We start from the raw sequence: 16913 nt of genomic DNA, 5'->3' as shown, positions 1-16913 counted from the left end.
TACTGCAATTTTCCTCTCTGAACATTTACAATAAAACGAAATAGGATATCATATACCACTGCCTCCTTTCGTTTTCATTTAAACATAATAACAGCTGCAGAAATGTACTTAGTTCAGGGATATTTGTATATATACAGCCATTACAATGAAACGAAATATATATAAATTTGCCTTTTTTATTTTCATTTTAACATATGGATAAATTGAATACAGACCAAAGATGTAACAGGGGTAAACCTGGTAGATTTACCCCAAACGAGTTATATTTTATGTTGAACCACTAAAGAGACATCAGAGTCAGCGGCAGATATCAGACGGTCTAGCCGAGCTGAGGCTGCTCTCGGTGGATACGTGAGCACTGAGCTCTCGCTGGTCGCGTGGAGCTCACCGTCTCCAAGATCGGCGAAAAACATTTTTAAATAGGCGCTGTATTTATAGATAAACCACAGATTTGAATGTTAAACAACTACATTCTCGCCTGAAATACTTTTTTCTGAAATTACATTTCATGACACAATAACAGTAATATTTTGAAAATGATCCGAATAAATGGTGGTTGAACTTAACCAATGCTGCGTGAACTCAACCAATCAAGATGTTTAGCGCCCAAGTCCTGCCCCCGAAAGTTCCGGAACTTTGAAAAAGTACTACCTCACCAGTAGGGACTTTCTGAGGGGCATTTTTTTACCCGGAATTTTATTTGGTTCCTGGTACCTGCGGTGGAAACACACCAAGTACCAGGCCAAAGTCCCTAGTTCCTGGGTAAAGTTCCTGCGGTGGAAATGCAGCATAAGTGTTGGCCGATGCTCAGTTGTCATGTCGTCTTATCGTCAACCTGTCAAGTCTCTGATACATATTATTTTCATGCTTATTTAATTTGTTGGTTTAATTACAGGTAAGTGAACCAACACCAGCATAAGGCTAAAAGGAGCCTAATGTTTTTAATATGATTACTAATTATACTGCTTTTTTAAATGCTTTTACATTCCCTCAGTCATTCAAAAAGCAGCTACAGAAAACGAGCAAAGAACATTTACATTACTAAAGAGCATCATCTAGTGCAGAATGCTTCTTTAAAAACGCTCCCTTATAATCAGTGATCACTGTCTACACTGTATGATGAATAAATCTCTTGCACTGAACACATCTGTGGCGTGTTATGGCTCTGACATGGCCACCAGAGCTGATCGGGGCCTAACTGCGCTGCATCACTAAAGATAGGTGCTTAGTCCATTTTTGATGGATAATAACGATGATAATAATAGTAATCGTCTTATTGTCTAGGGCATAAGAAACAGGCTCATCAATACACAAATACCATCATCTATCATCACCCTACAGTATATACCATATTTTACAAGATTATTATTTATTTTATTAAAGTATGAATGTATATTATTTGTATACATTTGTTTAATTATTTTAGAAATTGATTTTATTGGATATATCTACTATCATGTTATGGATTTTGCTCATGCTCATTTCTTTTTGCATTGCATTACTTTTGCCATTTTTTTTTAGCAGTCATTAAATAACTAGAAATAAACTACAACCTATAAATAAATGGAATCTTTAGCAAATCTCAAAATTAATATTTTGTTCATACTATAATATTGTGATTACTTCAATTTTGTGTGTTTATTTGGATAACATCTTGTTGAATTTTACCAGCCATAAAATGAAAGTAATTATGGGCTAATCAGATCTGTCAGATTTTTTTACATCAGTGCCTAAACAACACGTTGCTAGTTGTATAATTGACTGTAATTGTCTGTTGTCATAACTTGTGAATGCTTTTTTCATGAAATGTTTTTTTGCAAACAGAGGAATGAATCAGCTGTTTTCTGTGGCTCATCTCTCACATTTACCTTTTTGTTTCCTCAGCCTCTGTTCCAGCTGCTACAGCAAAAAGTTCAGGAAATGTGAGTTTTTCACAATATCAGTGATCTAGCTGAAGTTCTTTTTGAAATGTGAATGAAAATCAACCACTTATCAATTGTTCTGTGTTGTCAGACGGCCAGCACACAGACAGATGGTGCGAAGTTTTTTGCGCCAGCACCTCGAATCCTAAAGAACAAAGCCTTGCTGTGTAAACCATTAAGTCAGAATAAAGGCACATCTTGCAAACCCAATGTCTGCGACATGAATACACAAACAGGTACTGGGTAACACTGTTGCAGACATGTTTCTTTTGTGCATTATGTTTGCTGACACTCCCATGTATCGAGGCATATGCATTGTCATGTGTCTCTTGACCTAATATAATGTTTTACTGTTTTCCAAAAGTGGGTGTTATATAGTGGACTGTAAAAATGAGAGGAGGCACTTGTTATAAATGTCATGGTTGCCTTTTGTCCTCTAGATGGACCTTCCGTGATAGTGCTGCCTGTGCCAGTGCCAGTCTATGTTCCGCTTCCCATGAATCTCTACACCCAATACACTCCGAAGTCTGTGGGGCTTCCGCTTCCGGTGTGTATCTCTACCTCTTTTGTCCTTATACTTATCTTTTGAATATTAAAACAATTAAGGCTCTATACTCTATAAAAAAAAGTTCTTTTATTTCAGTAATTCAACTCAAATTTTGAAACTTTTGTATTAAATTCAATGCACACAGACTGAAGTAGTTTAAGTCTTTGGTTCTTTTAATTGTGATGATTTTGGATCACATTTAACAAAAGCCCACCAATTCACTATCTCAACCAATTAGAATATGGTGACATGCCAATCAGCTTTTAAACTCAAAACACCTGCAAAGGTTTCCTGAGCCTTCAAAATGCTCTCTCAGTTTGGTTCACTAGACTACACAATCATGGGGAAGACTTCTGATCTGACAGTTGTCCAGAAGACAATCATTGACACCCTTCACAAGGAGGGCAGCCACAAACATTCATTGCCAAAGAAGCTGGCTGTCCACAGAGTGTTAAATATTCCGTCAATACCACAAATGTACGAGCGCACCTAAAACGTCATCACCTGGACAAGTTTATGCTTACGGAGGACCCAAAGCAGCAGTGGCCGCGTGACCCAAAACAAACTACGCTGGACATTGATGGCGGTTGTTCCCACAAGTTTCTAAGCTGTCAAAGAAACTGTTCAGAACAGGCCAATCGCACTTTAACTCTCCATTGTTAATTGCAAATTGCAATGTTGCACTTTATTTGCTGTTTTCATTTCAATTAATTCAATCCAAGTAAATGAAACACTCACAAGATGTCACCAAAATCACTCTGTCCCCTTTAAATCTATCAGAAAATGATAGAACCACAGAAAGAGGCGTCGGAGGCTAAGGAGAAGAACTGGACTGTTGCCCAGTGGTCCTCTTTTCAGATCAGAGGAAGTTTCGTATTTAATTTGGAAACCAAGCTCCTAGAGACTGGCGGAAGGGTGGAGAAGCTAATAGCCCAAGTTGCTTGAACTCCAGTGTTAAGTTTCCACAGTCTGTGATGATTTGGGGTGCAATGTCATCTGCTGGTGTTGGTCCATTGTGTTTTTTTGGAAAGTCACTGCACCTGTTTACCACGAAATTTTGGAGCACATCATGCTTCATTCTGCTGACCAGCTTTTTGGAGATGCTGATTTCATTTTCCAGCAGGATTTGGCACCTGTCCACACTGCCAAAAGTACCAAAAGTTGTTTGAATGACCATGGTGTTGGTGTGCTTGACTGGCCAGCAAACCTATGGGGTATTGTCGAGGAAAATGAGAAACAAGAGACCAAAAAAATGCAAAAGAGCTGAAGGCCACTATTAAAGAACACTGGGCTTCCATACCACCTCAGCAGTGCCACAAACTGATCACCTCCATGCCAGGCCAAATTGAGACAGTAATTAAACCAAAAGGAGCCTCTACCAACTATTGAGTACATGTACAATAAATGAACATACTTTCCAGAAGGCCAACAATTCACTAAAAATGTATTTTTTTTTTTGGTCTTATGAAGTATCCCAAGTTGTGAATTGGTGGGTTTTTTTTAAATGTGAGCCAAAATCATCACAATTTAAAGAACCAAAGACATACATTACATTAGTCTGTGTGCATTTAATTTATTTAATACAGGAGTTTTGCAATTTGAGTTGAATTACTATAATTAACTTTTCACTAATTTGAGATGCACCTGTACATATTTGCTACCAGAATGTTAATGTGTTACAATATTTTTTATTGTTAATGGAAACTAAATAAAAAAATATTTGTTATCTGAAATAAAAAGCTAACATGGAACTCTAAACAAAAATGTATCACTCAATGTAATGTATCACTATAAATTTTTAAATGAAGGCTCGTTAAAACGAAAATTGAAATCTCAAACTAGAAAAACAAAGTTAAGGAAATGGTAGAGAAACGTAAAGAAAACCAGCCAAAATTAATAAATAAAAAAGAAACACCACAGGTACAGGGATAAAATATTATAATCATTTCAAATGAATTGCAGATTATAAATTAGATTCATAGGCATCCCAAACTCTTTATTTATTACACCATTAGTATGTACGTCAACATGTGTCTCTTGGCTGTTTATGCAGGTTCCGGTGCCCTTGTTCTTCCCTACAACTCTGGACAGTGCTGAGCGCATTGTGAAGACCATTCAGGAAATCAAAGAGAAGATCCCTGATGACCCACTGGAGGCCGACCTCATCATGATGGCAGAGATGGTGGCTGAGGATGCAGAGAAGGAGAAAAGCATCATTATTCCTGGTAAATTAGGGACAGTTGGAAGGTTTTTAATGTTCCTGCAACTTCTGAAATTTTTAGTTAACACTGATCGACTTGATTAGTTGATTAACTGGTTCTCGCCATGAATATAGGCATAGATGCTGGAATGCCGTTAAGAAAAAAAAAAAACTATTTGGACACTGCACAGTGTTTAAACTTTGAGAGATGTAATAAGATATTGCAGGTGCACACATATTTATTTTTGTTCACTAGCCTCCTGTTTTGTTATTCAGATCAGACTAGTAACATAATGGACGACCTTGATCTGGAAGCCTTATCTAGCAATCTGAGTTGGGAGGAGGACTCTGTGTCTTCTGCCCAGACATGGGATCAAACCCCTGAACCTGAGAGGCCTCCTCCACCCAGATCTGCCACACTGACCCCCGTCTCCACCGCGGCGGAAGAGCCACAGATGGACCTGGAGGCCGATTTCCCAATCGGTAAGAGCTTCTGCGGTGATTAAGGTCAAAACACAACAAGATTATAAATATTTTTTTTATTTATAATCTTAAATGCATCTTTATCCTTTCACATTTCAGAGCGCATTGAACTTTTCAGAGAGCCAACACAAACAGAGACAACAGATTCTGTCAAACGGAGATCTCGCAAGAGAAAACATGATGGCTTCCCTCAGAAGAAAAGGGTAAGAACAGCTAAAGCAGAATTCTTGACTTAAGTTGCCACCATAATTTCCACTATAAAACACTTTCAGTTTTGGAAACAGGATATATCATACTAGGGTTTTGTGATGTATACCGGTTTGTTTTTTCTACGCCTTTATTTTGAAAGAGTTTCATTCGTTATGCAAAATGTCATAAATGTTTGCATTTAGCCACAATGTAATTTTCAGAAGACAAGCGGAGAATGAAGGTGGAGCAGCAATAGGTGTCTGCCAATCATCACAAAGGAGAAAATAAGATGAGGCACTTGTTACAAATAAGTTTTATAGAACTGACACTCTTCTAAGCCCCTCCCCCTCAATAAAGCCTACATTATGGCACTTGTACAGCTGGTGTCAAAAGATGCATGGAAAGGGAAGCAAACTGAGCAAATTATCTCAGATGTTATTAATGAATCCATGGATGAAACACAGCCACTGACGAGATTTTGGAGTGGTGAGGAAGGTTACATCAAAGTCTCTTTAAGACAAGTCATGTCACTCGGCAGCCATCTTTGGTATGCCTCTCATGGATGCAAGTGCAGGTCCTATCTCTTTGAATGGGGAAATATCAATTTCTCCAAACCTGTTCACTAAACTTACGATTAAATTTCACATTTGATAACACCAAAGAAGTCTGTTAACTGTCATAAATGTTGTTTCTTTTGCTCAAATAGCGTTATTAAAAGCTTATATTTCAGGCTAAGATCAGCCAGTGCAAATTCACAGTTGTTTTTCCGAGAAAATAATGGGTCGTCTCAACCGTCACTTCGAAAAGCCCCGGAAAAGCCAAGATAGAATGCCGTTTAACACCAGTTACCGCTCTTTCGCTTTGTTAGGAATGCTCAAATTGAGTTACGGTGTTCTGCCTTTGTTAAGCCGCATGCCAAAATGAAGTTACGGTGCCAGTTTGGAGTTATAAAGTGTTCTTTGTTTTACTGTCCATTAAAGTCAGCCACATTTTAATTATGGTGTAGACAAACAAAGTAGATTGCGATCTTCCAAACAGCTCCATATAACAAAGCACTGTAAAAACTAGATATCCTGGCAGCAATGCCTAATTGTGAATAACCTTTAAAGATTTTTTTTTTATCTTTTTATAATGCAGATTATTCATCAGGCTGTCACTTCTATTTGGACTCGAATGCCATAGCTAGCATGATCAATCATAAAATCAGTAGCCTTTTAAAAGTTCGCAATTAAATCCATATCCTACCTTTTCTTGTAACTCGATAAAATCAATCCATGGCAATGAACATCATCTGAGATGTTTAATCCACAGGCATTCTGGGCTTATTCCTGCTTGCTGGCATTTAAATCAATCCACAAGTCGTTCTTTTAGGTTAGACTATTTCATACAAGTCAATATAAAAGCAATTATGCTATGTCTAGCATTCTTTTACATTACTGAGCATTGCAAATAAATTGGTATCCATGGTATCCACTCATGTTTAACTTTAAGTCTGCTGCTACGAGCAAAAAAACAAACTTATTACTAAATGTAATATCCTATATGAGACAGCCCATGATCACTAGATTTTATACAGGTGTTACTATATAACGTTCTTTTAAAATGGTGATCAGCAACCAAATATTGATAATGCGAAAGCTACTGCCTTTTGGCTTGGTGTGACTTCTCACATTTTGCAGACAAATGCAAAGGCAGAGTACTTCAAAATAGGGGTAAAAATCAGTTTGAGCTCACAATTTTTCAATGTAGATAATTCCTTACTAAAACATCTAATTGTTAAATTTCCAGTGTCCTACATATAATTAATTTGGCTGGACAAGTAAAAAAAAACTTTAGTTTTTCTCAGTTTCACACCCTAGCGAGTTAAGGTCTTTTGCCTTTGTAGGGCAGTACAGTTACAGAAACAAAGTGAATTTGTTGTAGTTTAAAAAAAAAAAAAAATAGAGAGTGGGAAGCCTATTTTTTTTTTTTTATAATTTTAAAACCATTGTAAATTATTAGTAGTGGTGTAATGTTGCACAGTCCAAAAATTTTAATATGGTTAATACATACAGAATTTTTCTATATTTAAAAGATAATTTCAAACTCAATTACATAACATTATAACATAATTTGTGTCGATATATTTTGATTTTGCCATCCTTTCAGATGCATATGTTGTTTAATGAATTTGAGTAATTTTCTTAAGAGCTTTGCTTTACAGTTGTGTACTTGCCTATAAATAATACAAAATCACTCAAGTATTTCCAACTTGTATAAAGTATTATTCTGGCAGCTAGTCTTCCATGAACAACTGCACAACCTACACGTCGAATAGACAGTGGATTAGAGTGCGATTGTGATGATTCTGACTGAAATATTTTGCACCAGAAACTGCATGTTGTTGCTTGTTGACATGGTACACAATATTGACAGACTTACCGTATTTTCCGGACTATAAGTCGCACTTTTTTTCATAGTTTGGCTGGTCCTGCGACTTATGGTCAGGTGCGACTTATTTATCAAAATTAATTTGACATGAACCAAGATAAATGAACTAAGACAAATGAACCAAGTTAAAACATTACCGTCTACAGCCGCGAGAGGGCGCTCTATGCTGCTCAGTGCTCCTGTAGTCTACACTGAAGACACCCTCTCGTTGCTGTAGTAGACGGTAATGTTTTCTCTTGGTTCTAAATAAATGCGACTTATAGTCCAGTGCGACTTATGTTTTTTTTTGTTTTTTTTTTGCTCATCATGACGTATTTTTGGACTGATGCGACTTATACTCAGGTGCGACTTATAGTTCGAAAAATACGGTATATAAAAAAAAAATATAAATAAAAAGATTTTCAGTAATCTGTTTGATCCGCTGTATTGAACACATGCCAAACAATGACATCAAAACTGAGGTACATGCTGAAATGTCATTTTTGTGTACCATGACATTGCTATAAATTAGTAAATACTACCAAGTTTGGGATAATTAGGGCCTTTTCATACTAAAAATCTTTGCAAGCTTTGCATTTTTGTTGGTGTTTGTTCACGCAGCTGCAATAAAATAACTAATTTATTTTTTTAATGCAGTTAAATTGACTTCTACTTTAAATGTACATTAAGTCCATAAAGAGGTGCATTACTTATCGCAGAGAATTTTGTCATTCCTTAAATTGGAACGGATTACCTTATTGTGTTCAACACACACAAAAAAAGTTAATTAATCGCGATTGACAGCCCTATTTTTCCTGCTCCACCAAGGCTGTTTCGCCCACATGCACATTCGTATCTGTGGAGTTGTCAAGTCTTCAGGTTTCAAGCTCCGGACAACAGGGACAAAATGTGGTGGAGGACTTAAATCCTGAGCTGGCAAAAAGGGATGCCATGATTGAAGGACTAAAGCGGGAGATGCGACACTGCAAGGAAGTTTATGACATCACCAAGGCTGCTCTAGGAGATTTGAAAGGCAGTCACAAGGGGCTTGTCGAGGCCCACAGGGCTGTCGTGTTGCAGCTGAGAGAGTTACAGGTGACAACCGAGACATTGAGGAGCAAGCTTGACTCTGCACAAAGCCCAATGGTGGACTCTAAGAGTGAGGATGCTGTTGCCAAGTGTACCGATGCAGACAGTCAGCAAATAGAGCCATGTTGCCATCCTGATCTGGAGATTCGTCTTCCCTCGGAGAAGCAGCTGGACCTTCTGTTCACGCAGAGTCGGAGGCGGCCGGATCGCTTTGGTTGCTTGTTGTTCCGTGCTGTTTTACCCCAGAGGAAGTATAAGGAATGGGCGTCTAATACCAACTGGGATGGTGCAAGGGGCAAATTTGCATTGCCTGTGAACCTACGCCACTTTATCATTAAGAGTGTTTCCCAGAGGTTCCCCTGCTTAACCAGCAGTGATCGAAAATGCATCAAAGACCGAGTCAATGAGTTCCTGCGCTCGCCAAGAAATAATGTTGGCCACAAGCTTTTACATGAGACAAATGCTGGAGACATTTATAATCTAATATACATTAGAATATTTTGATTTAAAAGATTGTGCTCAATTCGGAAACCTGATTTTGTCTTTTGTTAGAAACCCTTTAGAGACTCAATTTTTCAAACTGTTAATATCATGATACATAAGCTTAACTAATAGTGTATTATATGTTCATTGAAAATTGAATGTGACTGTGATTAAATCAGCCTAAATCTGTACTGTCACGTGATTTGCTTTTAAAACAATTTTCATCTTGTCATGATAGTAGCATGTGCAAACCAGATGACTTTATAGAGGTTTATAAGCAATGGCTTCCATGTCTAATGTTGTTCTGATGATTTGTACTTGATTCTTCAACATGTTGCACATGAAAAGGGATTATTTATAAGGGCAGGGATATACTAACATTTGCAACATTATACAGATTACATGTACAATACTGTTCAAAAGTAAGATATTTTTGGAAAGTCTCATCCACCAAGGCTTTGATTGATCAAAAATATAGTAATATTATAAAATTACATTTTAAAATAACTATTTTGGGTTTGAATATATTCTTAAAATTTCATTCTGTGATGGCAAAGCATTGTCATGTTCTATGAGAAGTTATTGTAATATGCTGATTTGTTGCTTAATAAACAGCTTTATTATCATCATGTTGAAAACAGTTGTGCTGCTTTATATATATATATATATTTTTTGTTTGTTTTTTGTTGGTGTGTAGGGGCGTAAGAGTGCAACTGTTGTTCCAGTCAAATCAGCACTAGACAATCTCTCTAACCTCTCAAAACTGCAACACGAGTATGCTGTAAATGCTTGGAAGGAATGGGTACGCTGGAGGAACGCCCAACCCAACATGGAGACCCCCAAATTTGGCTGTAGGTCTTTTTTTTTTATCCAGCATTTTGTCACAAAAGAAAGTTCCACAATTTAAAATGAAAAACTGTACATAAAATTATAATTTTCTCATTGAAACAAATTTGGAAAAATGTACTATTACACTTGCCCACCAATGGATGCTCTGCAATGAATGGGTGCCGTCAGAATTAGAGTCCAAACATCTGATAAAAACATCTCAATAATCCAATAATGTAAGTCCATAATCCATAATAATGGTTCCTCTACTGAAAAAGTCCTTTCCGTTTTCCTTCACTTGTAAAGGGTGCATATATTTCTCTCCTGATTCAGACGAAGACTTTTTTCACTAGACAAAGAAATATTATGAATTAATAATTATTACAAACAAATTGCTTGTGAATTATTGTAATGTTTATATCAGCTGTTCTCATTCTTACTACAGATCCATTAATGATCAAGTAAAACAATACTAAATTTTTCCAAATCTGTTCTGATGAAGAAACAAACTAATCTACATGTTGAATGATCAAGGTTGAGTAGATTCTCAGCAAATTTTCAGTTTGGGGTAAACTATTCCTTTAATGTGTATTTCAAGGTGTATATTTTTTTTAGTATATGCATTCAGAGGGAATGGAGCCTTAGCATCATGCACTACTAATTAAACTACAGAATCTTCAACCTGGCATTAAAGCACTAAACACTATCTTCATCCGTAGCACGCAGTATGACACTAAAGGAGGATTTGTTGAAGTGCTGCACTGCTGAAATAAGCTATGGCCTCTGCAAGTTCATTTCTGAAGTTCGTCGACCCAATGGAGAGAAATACAGCCCTGACAGCATCTTTTATCTCTGTTTGGGAATCCAGCAGGTAAACTGAGAAGAAACCACTCAAACTGAACAGCCATATTATAAAAGCTGAACTGGTTATTTAGCTCTTGTCGTTCATGTTTGCAGTACCTGTTTGACAACAATCGGATGGAGAACATCTTTGCAGACGTTTTCTACACCAAATTCTGCCAAGAACTGACAATCATACTCAGAGGGTGGAAGCCAACTATTATGCCCAGTGGTGAGTAATTTAAGACCGGAACGAATGACTAGCTTGTTTTGCTGCTGCTCTACTAATATATGTGTGTGTGTTTGTTTGTGTGTGTTCAGGTTATGTTCATTCTCGTGTGGAGGAGGAGTATCTATGGGATTGTAAGCAGCTGGGGGCTTTTTCACCTGGTGTGCTGCTTAACACCCTGCTTTACTTCTTCAGTAAGTACTTCAACTATAAGACCGTGGAGCAGCACCGCCGCCTCTCTTTTGGCCACATTGTACGCTGCTCTCGGAGCAAGGGCGACACAAAAGTGGCCTGTTTGCGATTCTATCCCCCCAAAGAGGAAGCAAGCACAGGTCAGTGGTCAGTTATACAGTCCTAGCTTGACTGTGTGTTTGAGTTCTTGTTATATCACTTGTTTGTTTTAATTCAGATGGCGTCCCTGCAAAGAAAAGGAAAGAAGAGGAGGATGAAAATGATACTGTATATGAGATCAAAGAGAATGCAGACAATCCTCTCCGCTGTCCTGTCAGGCTGTATGAGTTCTATCTTTCAAAATGGTACGTTTGTTTGAACTTCCATTGAACAGCATTTATTTGAAACTAAAATGAACTTTATTAATACTGTCACTATTAGTATATTTTTATGCATTCTTAATGAATAAATGTATTCTTCTATTTGATCAAGTTTGTCATAATTATGCAGCCCTATTAAATACCGTCTTACATTCCATCCAGCTCACCCAGCGTGAGGCAACGCACAACTGAATTTTATCTGAGCCCCGAGCGCTCCTGTGTACCCAACAGTCCCATGTGGTTCTCGACCACCTCCTTGAGTGATGATGTTCTGGACAGCATGCTCACACGTATCCTTACTGTCAGAGAGCTGCACCTAGAGAGAGAAAAATCACCCAGTGAGTCTGATTCAGAAAGTGACTCAGACATCAGGCCCTGATTTTGAAATCAGACACATACCATAAGCGCAAACCAAATTTTTATTGCTACAAAGCTGACAAAATCTGGATGCCATTAAATGGGCCTTTAGGATATGGATAGATTCCAATGGATGGAAAGCAAGTGTTTTGTCATTGTATTTTCCACATTTAATTGGATAGTAGTTATGAGGCTGTACAGTGTTTTTGTGATCAAGTGTATGAAAAACTATATTTGACAAAAGCAGTTGATGTAAAAAAAAAAAAAAAACATTTCAAAAGGTGCATATGGTGTTATGGATTTCATTTAGAGAACAATGCTGAGTTTTTTGCAATACCACATTACACATAAGTAGTATTTAATGGGGTTTCTGCCCATTCTTTGTATCATATTGAAACACTAAAGACACTGACAGCATCTTTGTACAACAGGCATTAAAAACAGTGGCTGGTATATCTACCCCTAAAATGAATACGTAGGGTTTTCTTTTTGCAACCTAACCAATCCAGGATTTCTTAATTCTTGTATGGACAAGGCTGCTTTTCTTTGCATAAAAAAAGAAAATTAAACTTTTTGAGTCTTTTTTTTTTCTCCAACATATACTGCGAAGGCATATATTTAAAGTTGCCATCAAATAAACAATCATGCATTAAATTACATGCATTTTGCACATTACATGCATTTTGCACAAAATTATTTACAATGCTTTACAATGGCAGTGAATGGTGGTTGATATTCAGTAGCCCAAGAGAAGTGCTATAAAGTGCATCCATCTATAATAAAAATGTACTCTATGGGGGGATAATAAAGGCCTCCTGAAGCTAGAGATTATGGTTTATAAAGTTTTAAATATGTATATTTTTCTTACAAAATCACACAGATTCACTTCAGGAGGCCTTTATTAAGCCCCCGGAGCCATGTGGAGCACTTTTTATGGATGGACATTATAAAATTAACGTTAAAATAACAAAAAAAAAATATGTATGAATAAGTATACCCAAGTTGCTTCAGTCCAGTAAATGTCAATCTTACATTAACTTTATAAAAATAAGAGTAAAGAAAAAATAATAATTTACTTGATAAAAAAAAGTATAAACTCAATTGTAGGACAAAAGATATTAAGTTAATTGTTTACAACAGGTTTTTGATGAATCTTTAAATCTGGCTAAAATGTTGTAACACGCAATATTAAACAAACATTCTTATTTTAGGTAATGTATACCCCTAAAGGCACTACGTTTCCTGAGTCATACATTTACAGACAGAATATGAAAATGTAAAAAAAAAAATTCAATAAAGCCGTTATTTTTGTTTTCTTTGTGCACAAAAAGTATTCTTGTAGCTTTCGTAAAATTGCGGTTGAACTACTCTCGCGTAACCAGACTGAAGGTCTGGAATTCATGGCAGCTTTCATTGGCCAAGACCCGCCCATGAGGCAGTTTAACCAACATGTCCAACAACCAATTACAGTTTCGTTCATCGAAACTCTCTTGACATTTTACAGATAATATGGTGCGAACTTTAAATATTTCACATACTTTTGAAAATCCAGTATATAGTTAATCCTGATAAGCACTCGTCGTCAGAGGTGGGTAGTAACGAGTTACATTTACTTCGTTACATTTACTTGAGTAATTTTTGGGGTAACTAATACTTTTCGGAGTATATTTAAAGATGGGTACTTTATACTCTTACTTGAGTAAATTTTTGGGGAAAAATCTGTACTTTTACTTCGTTACTGTGAGCGACGATAAATGTTATAAATGCTTCAGTTTATTCCAAACGCGCCGTCTACTTTTCCCTGGGCAATGAGCGATGCCCATTCGCGAATGATTCATTCTTTTGAGTCAATTCTGTTGAAAGGCTTGATCATCAAACCAATTGGGAAACGAGTGAATTGGTTCATGAATCAGTTTGAATGAGTCGTTCAGTTCCCTGCTGCACGCGCTGAGAGTCTGAAGCGGTTCACTCAGAGTTGTAACGTTTAACATCAGCAGCGTTGAAAACGTGGCTGGAACTGCACTGAATTGAAAGCAAATCTGCAAAGGCTATTTGCTAGCGATGGAGATCCTTATTAGATGAACACCGCGTGTGCTGTCTACTGTTCAACAGGTAATAACTTGGGCTACATTCGATTACAGTACACGATACCACTGTGACATTAGTTTGTTGTACGTGTGTGGCTTATAACAGAGGGGAGTCAAGTTGAATGCAGCTTCCAAAAGACAAAAAATAGCCGATTCAGATTTTATTAATTTTAATACAATCATTTGAGCTTATTAAAGCATTGGCCAATCACAGGCGTTCAGATGAGTCATCGCTAAAATGCCGGTGCTTCCTTCACTCGCTCACTGACTGAATACCTCTTTCTGGCGAATTCTCTAGTCAGAAACAACAAAGTGCAGATGTGTGTACGAATCTATAATTAAGATATTGATTTCACAGTGTTAACAGTTTCAGTGATTTTAATGGGAGATTCTGAGAGTGATTGAAATCTAGACTGTCAGTGAAAATGATCTTTAATAATGTAAATGTTATTTACTCTCTTTCTGAACAATGAAAGATTAGTAGCAATATTTATATCACATTAACTTTCAATGTTAAATTCACATTTAATATAAAGTCAGTCGTATTAAAAATATATTATGGCATGACACCTATATCTCTTAAGTAAACAGACAGGGTTTTTATAATAAATTACATAAATTGGAGTAAAGGCTGATGAAATATATACATTTATACACGCACACATACATTACATACATTTTATCTATATATCTAAATAAAAATAGGCTCAGTATATATGACCCAAAGTAACTAGTAACTAACTACTTGAGTAGATTTTTTTCATCCGATACTCTTTTACTCTTACTCAAGTAACTATTCAAGACTAGTACTTTTACTTGAGTACAGTTTTTGGGTACTCTACCCACCTCTGCTCGTCGTCACACTTGTAAGCACGATGGCTTTCTTCTTTCGTGAGGGAGTTTGGCGCCATGCTATCTTTGTTTCCAGGCGGAATGTTAAAGAAAGTGACGCACGTCTTGCGGGAACATTGCAGTTGTGTTGCTGTCTATGGGGGTTCTGAGAGCTCTCAGATTTAATCAAAAGTATCTTAATTTGTGTTCCAAAATGAACGAAGGACTTATGGCTTTGGAACGACATGAGGGTGAGTAATTAATAGAATTTTCATTTTTGGGTGAACTATTCCTTTAAGAGGATACCGTATGAGCAATTGGCCTGTATGGTACCATAAACAGTGGTTTCCTCTGTAATGGCCTAACACAAAGCAGCACAGTGTGCTCATAAATGCTAACTTATCAGGCATTGTACGTAGGCAAGACTACTGTGCTAGGTACCTCAACAGAAGGTTCCCCCCAAAAAGGGGTATGTTACAGTCGGTTTGCTATTTTGGTAACATTCACAACTAAAGACCCACCGAATGAGAAGTTGGTAATTTTCCAAATGGATGCAATTTATTAAACGGCAATAATAATACAACTTATTTCACTATATAATTATATATTTATTTAAAATGTATATATTTAAGTTTTTTTTTCATGGTCAATTACGGGCAGTTTCATAATTTTCCCTCTATTTTGTGGGCAAGTCGTGGCCTAGTGGTTAGAGAGTTTGAGGGTCAAATTGATGATTCGTCTATTTCTGTTATTCCCACCATAGACAATAAAACTATAGACAGATTCACACCCCCAATGTTATGTGCCTGACCTGGACATGAGTGTTTAAAAAAAAAAAAATAATGAAACAAACATCAGTCAGTCTTTAAAAAGCACATTACAAACTAACTAAAGTTGTAAAAAAAAAATAAAAGGCATAAGCGTATAGCCCTTTAAGATATTGTTGAACAAAATCCGAGAACTTTCTCATCCTCCATAGACCGCAAAGGTCCTACCACGTTCAAGGCCCAGAAAGGTACCAAAAGCATCGTTAAGGTAGTCCATGTGACATCAGTGGTTCAACCTGAATTTTATATGGCTACTAGAGTAATTTTTGCGCAAAAGAAAAAACGTAAGTCAACATTTTCTTCTCTTTCGCGTTAGATTTAGAGGCGCGTTCACGAATCACGGGAGCACCACAGCGCGTGCGTGTGGCACTGCTGACGTATAACCCGGTGCGCCGCACTTTGTTTATATTCTGAGGGAGACGCACGCTGTATACAAGCTAGTCAATTGTACAGTGAGCTTATACTGGTCTTTGTGTAATCTTTAAAATGGTGCTGAAGTGTGCATGTCCTGGATGTCCGAATCGTCAGAAACCAGTGAGATTACGTAAAAGTTTAATACCTACTCCAACAGATGATAGACTTACCTTTCACGGTTTCCCAGTAAACGATCCAAAGCGACTGAGGCGATGGCTTCTGGCTGTTCAGCGGGATGTTGATTTTCCGCTTCGATACGTGAATCAAATGAGGTTGTGCAGTGAACACTTTTCACCAGACGACTTCAAACCGGGTCAAGGAAAGATGCGACGATTTCTGAAATCAACAGCTGTGCCCAGCCTGTTTTTACAAAACAAAGAGGTATGAGTCCAAGTGGCCTGGGGAGATCTTTGAGGGTGTTACAGTTAACGTTACGATGCTGTAATTTATTCATATGACTTGACTTTATTCCTTTCAAATAAATTGGCGAAACATTATGTAATGCTTTGCATGAAACTGTAAATTACATCCAAGTCACAACAGTAAGATGAAATGTTTTAAGAGACTCTGAATTACCCAGCTCAGTCAGGACCCCCAGTCAGCAGGTCCACCTCTTACCAGTCAGCT

General features: G+C 37.1%; 1 protein-coding gene across 3 annotated transcripts in view; it reads left to right on the top strand.

The window, feature by feature from the left end:
- zmym4.1 (zinc finger MYM-type containing 4, tandem duplicate 1) overlaps positions 1-12696 on the top strand; it is a 40211-nt gene extending 27515 nt beyond the window's left edge. For 2 of the 3 annotated variants that reach the window (XM_059556433.1, XM_059556434.1), the window contains exons 16-27: positions 1885-1922; positions 2014-2158; positions 2363-2469; positions 4523-4694; positions 4946-5152; positions 5252-5355; positions 10020-10173; positions 10870-11021; positions 11108-11222; positions 11312-11551; positions 11629-11755; positions 11933-12696. In XM_059556433.1, the coding sequence (XP_059412416.1) occupies positions 1885-1922; positions 2014-2158; positions 2363-2469; positions 4523-4694; positions 4946-5152; positions 5252-5355; positions 10020-10173; positions 10870-11021; positions 11108-11222; positions 11312-11551; positions 11629-11755; positions 11933-12149 (1778 nt within the window). In that variant the 3' untranslated portion in view covers positions 12150-12696. Of the gene's footprint in view, positions 1-1884; positions 1923-2013; positions 2159-2362; positions 2470-4522; positions 4695-4945; positions 5153-5251; positions 5356-8578; positions 9272-10019; positions 10174-10869; positions 11022-11107; positions 11223-11311; positions 11552-11628; positions 11756-11932 lie in introns of all 3 variants that reach the window. The other variant, XM_059556435.1, reaches the window with a different exon arrangement.
- Positions 12697-16913: the final 4217 nt, after the last annotated feature.

Source organism: Carassius carassius, chromosome 8, assembly GCF_963082965.1.
Source record: "Carassius carassius chromosome 8, fCarCar2.1, whole genome shotgun sequence".
Lineage (NCBI taxonomy): Eukaryota > Metazoa > Chordata > Actinopteri > Cypriniformes > Cyprinidae > Carassius > Carassius carassius.
Note: the sequence above shows the minus strand (reverse complement) of the source record. Positions and strands in the feature narration are given on the sequence as shown.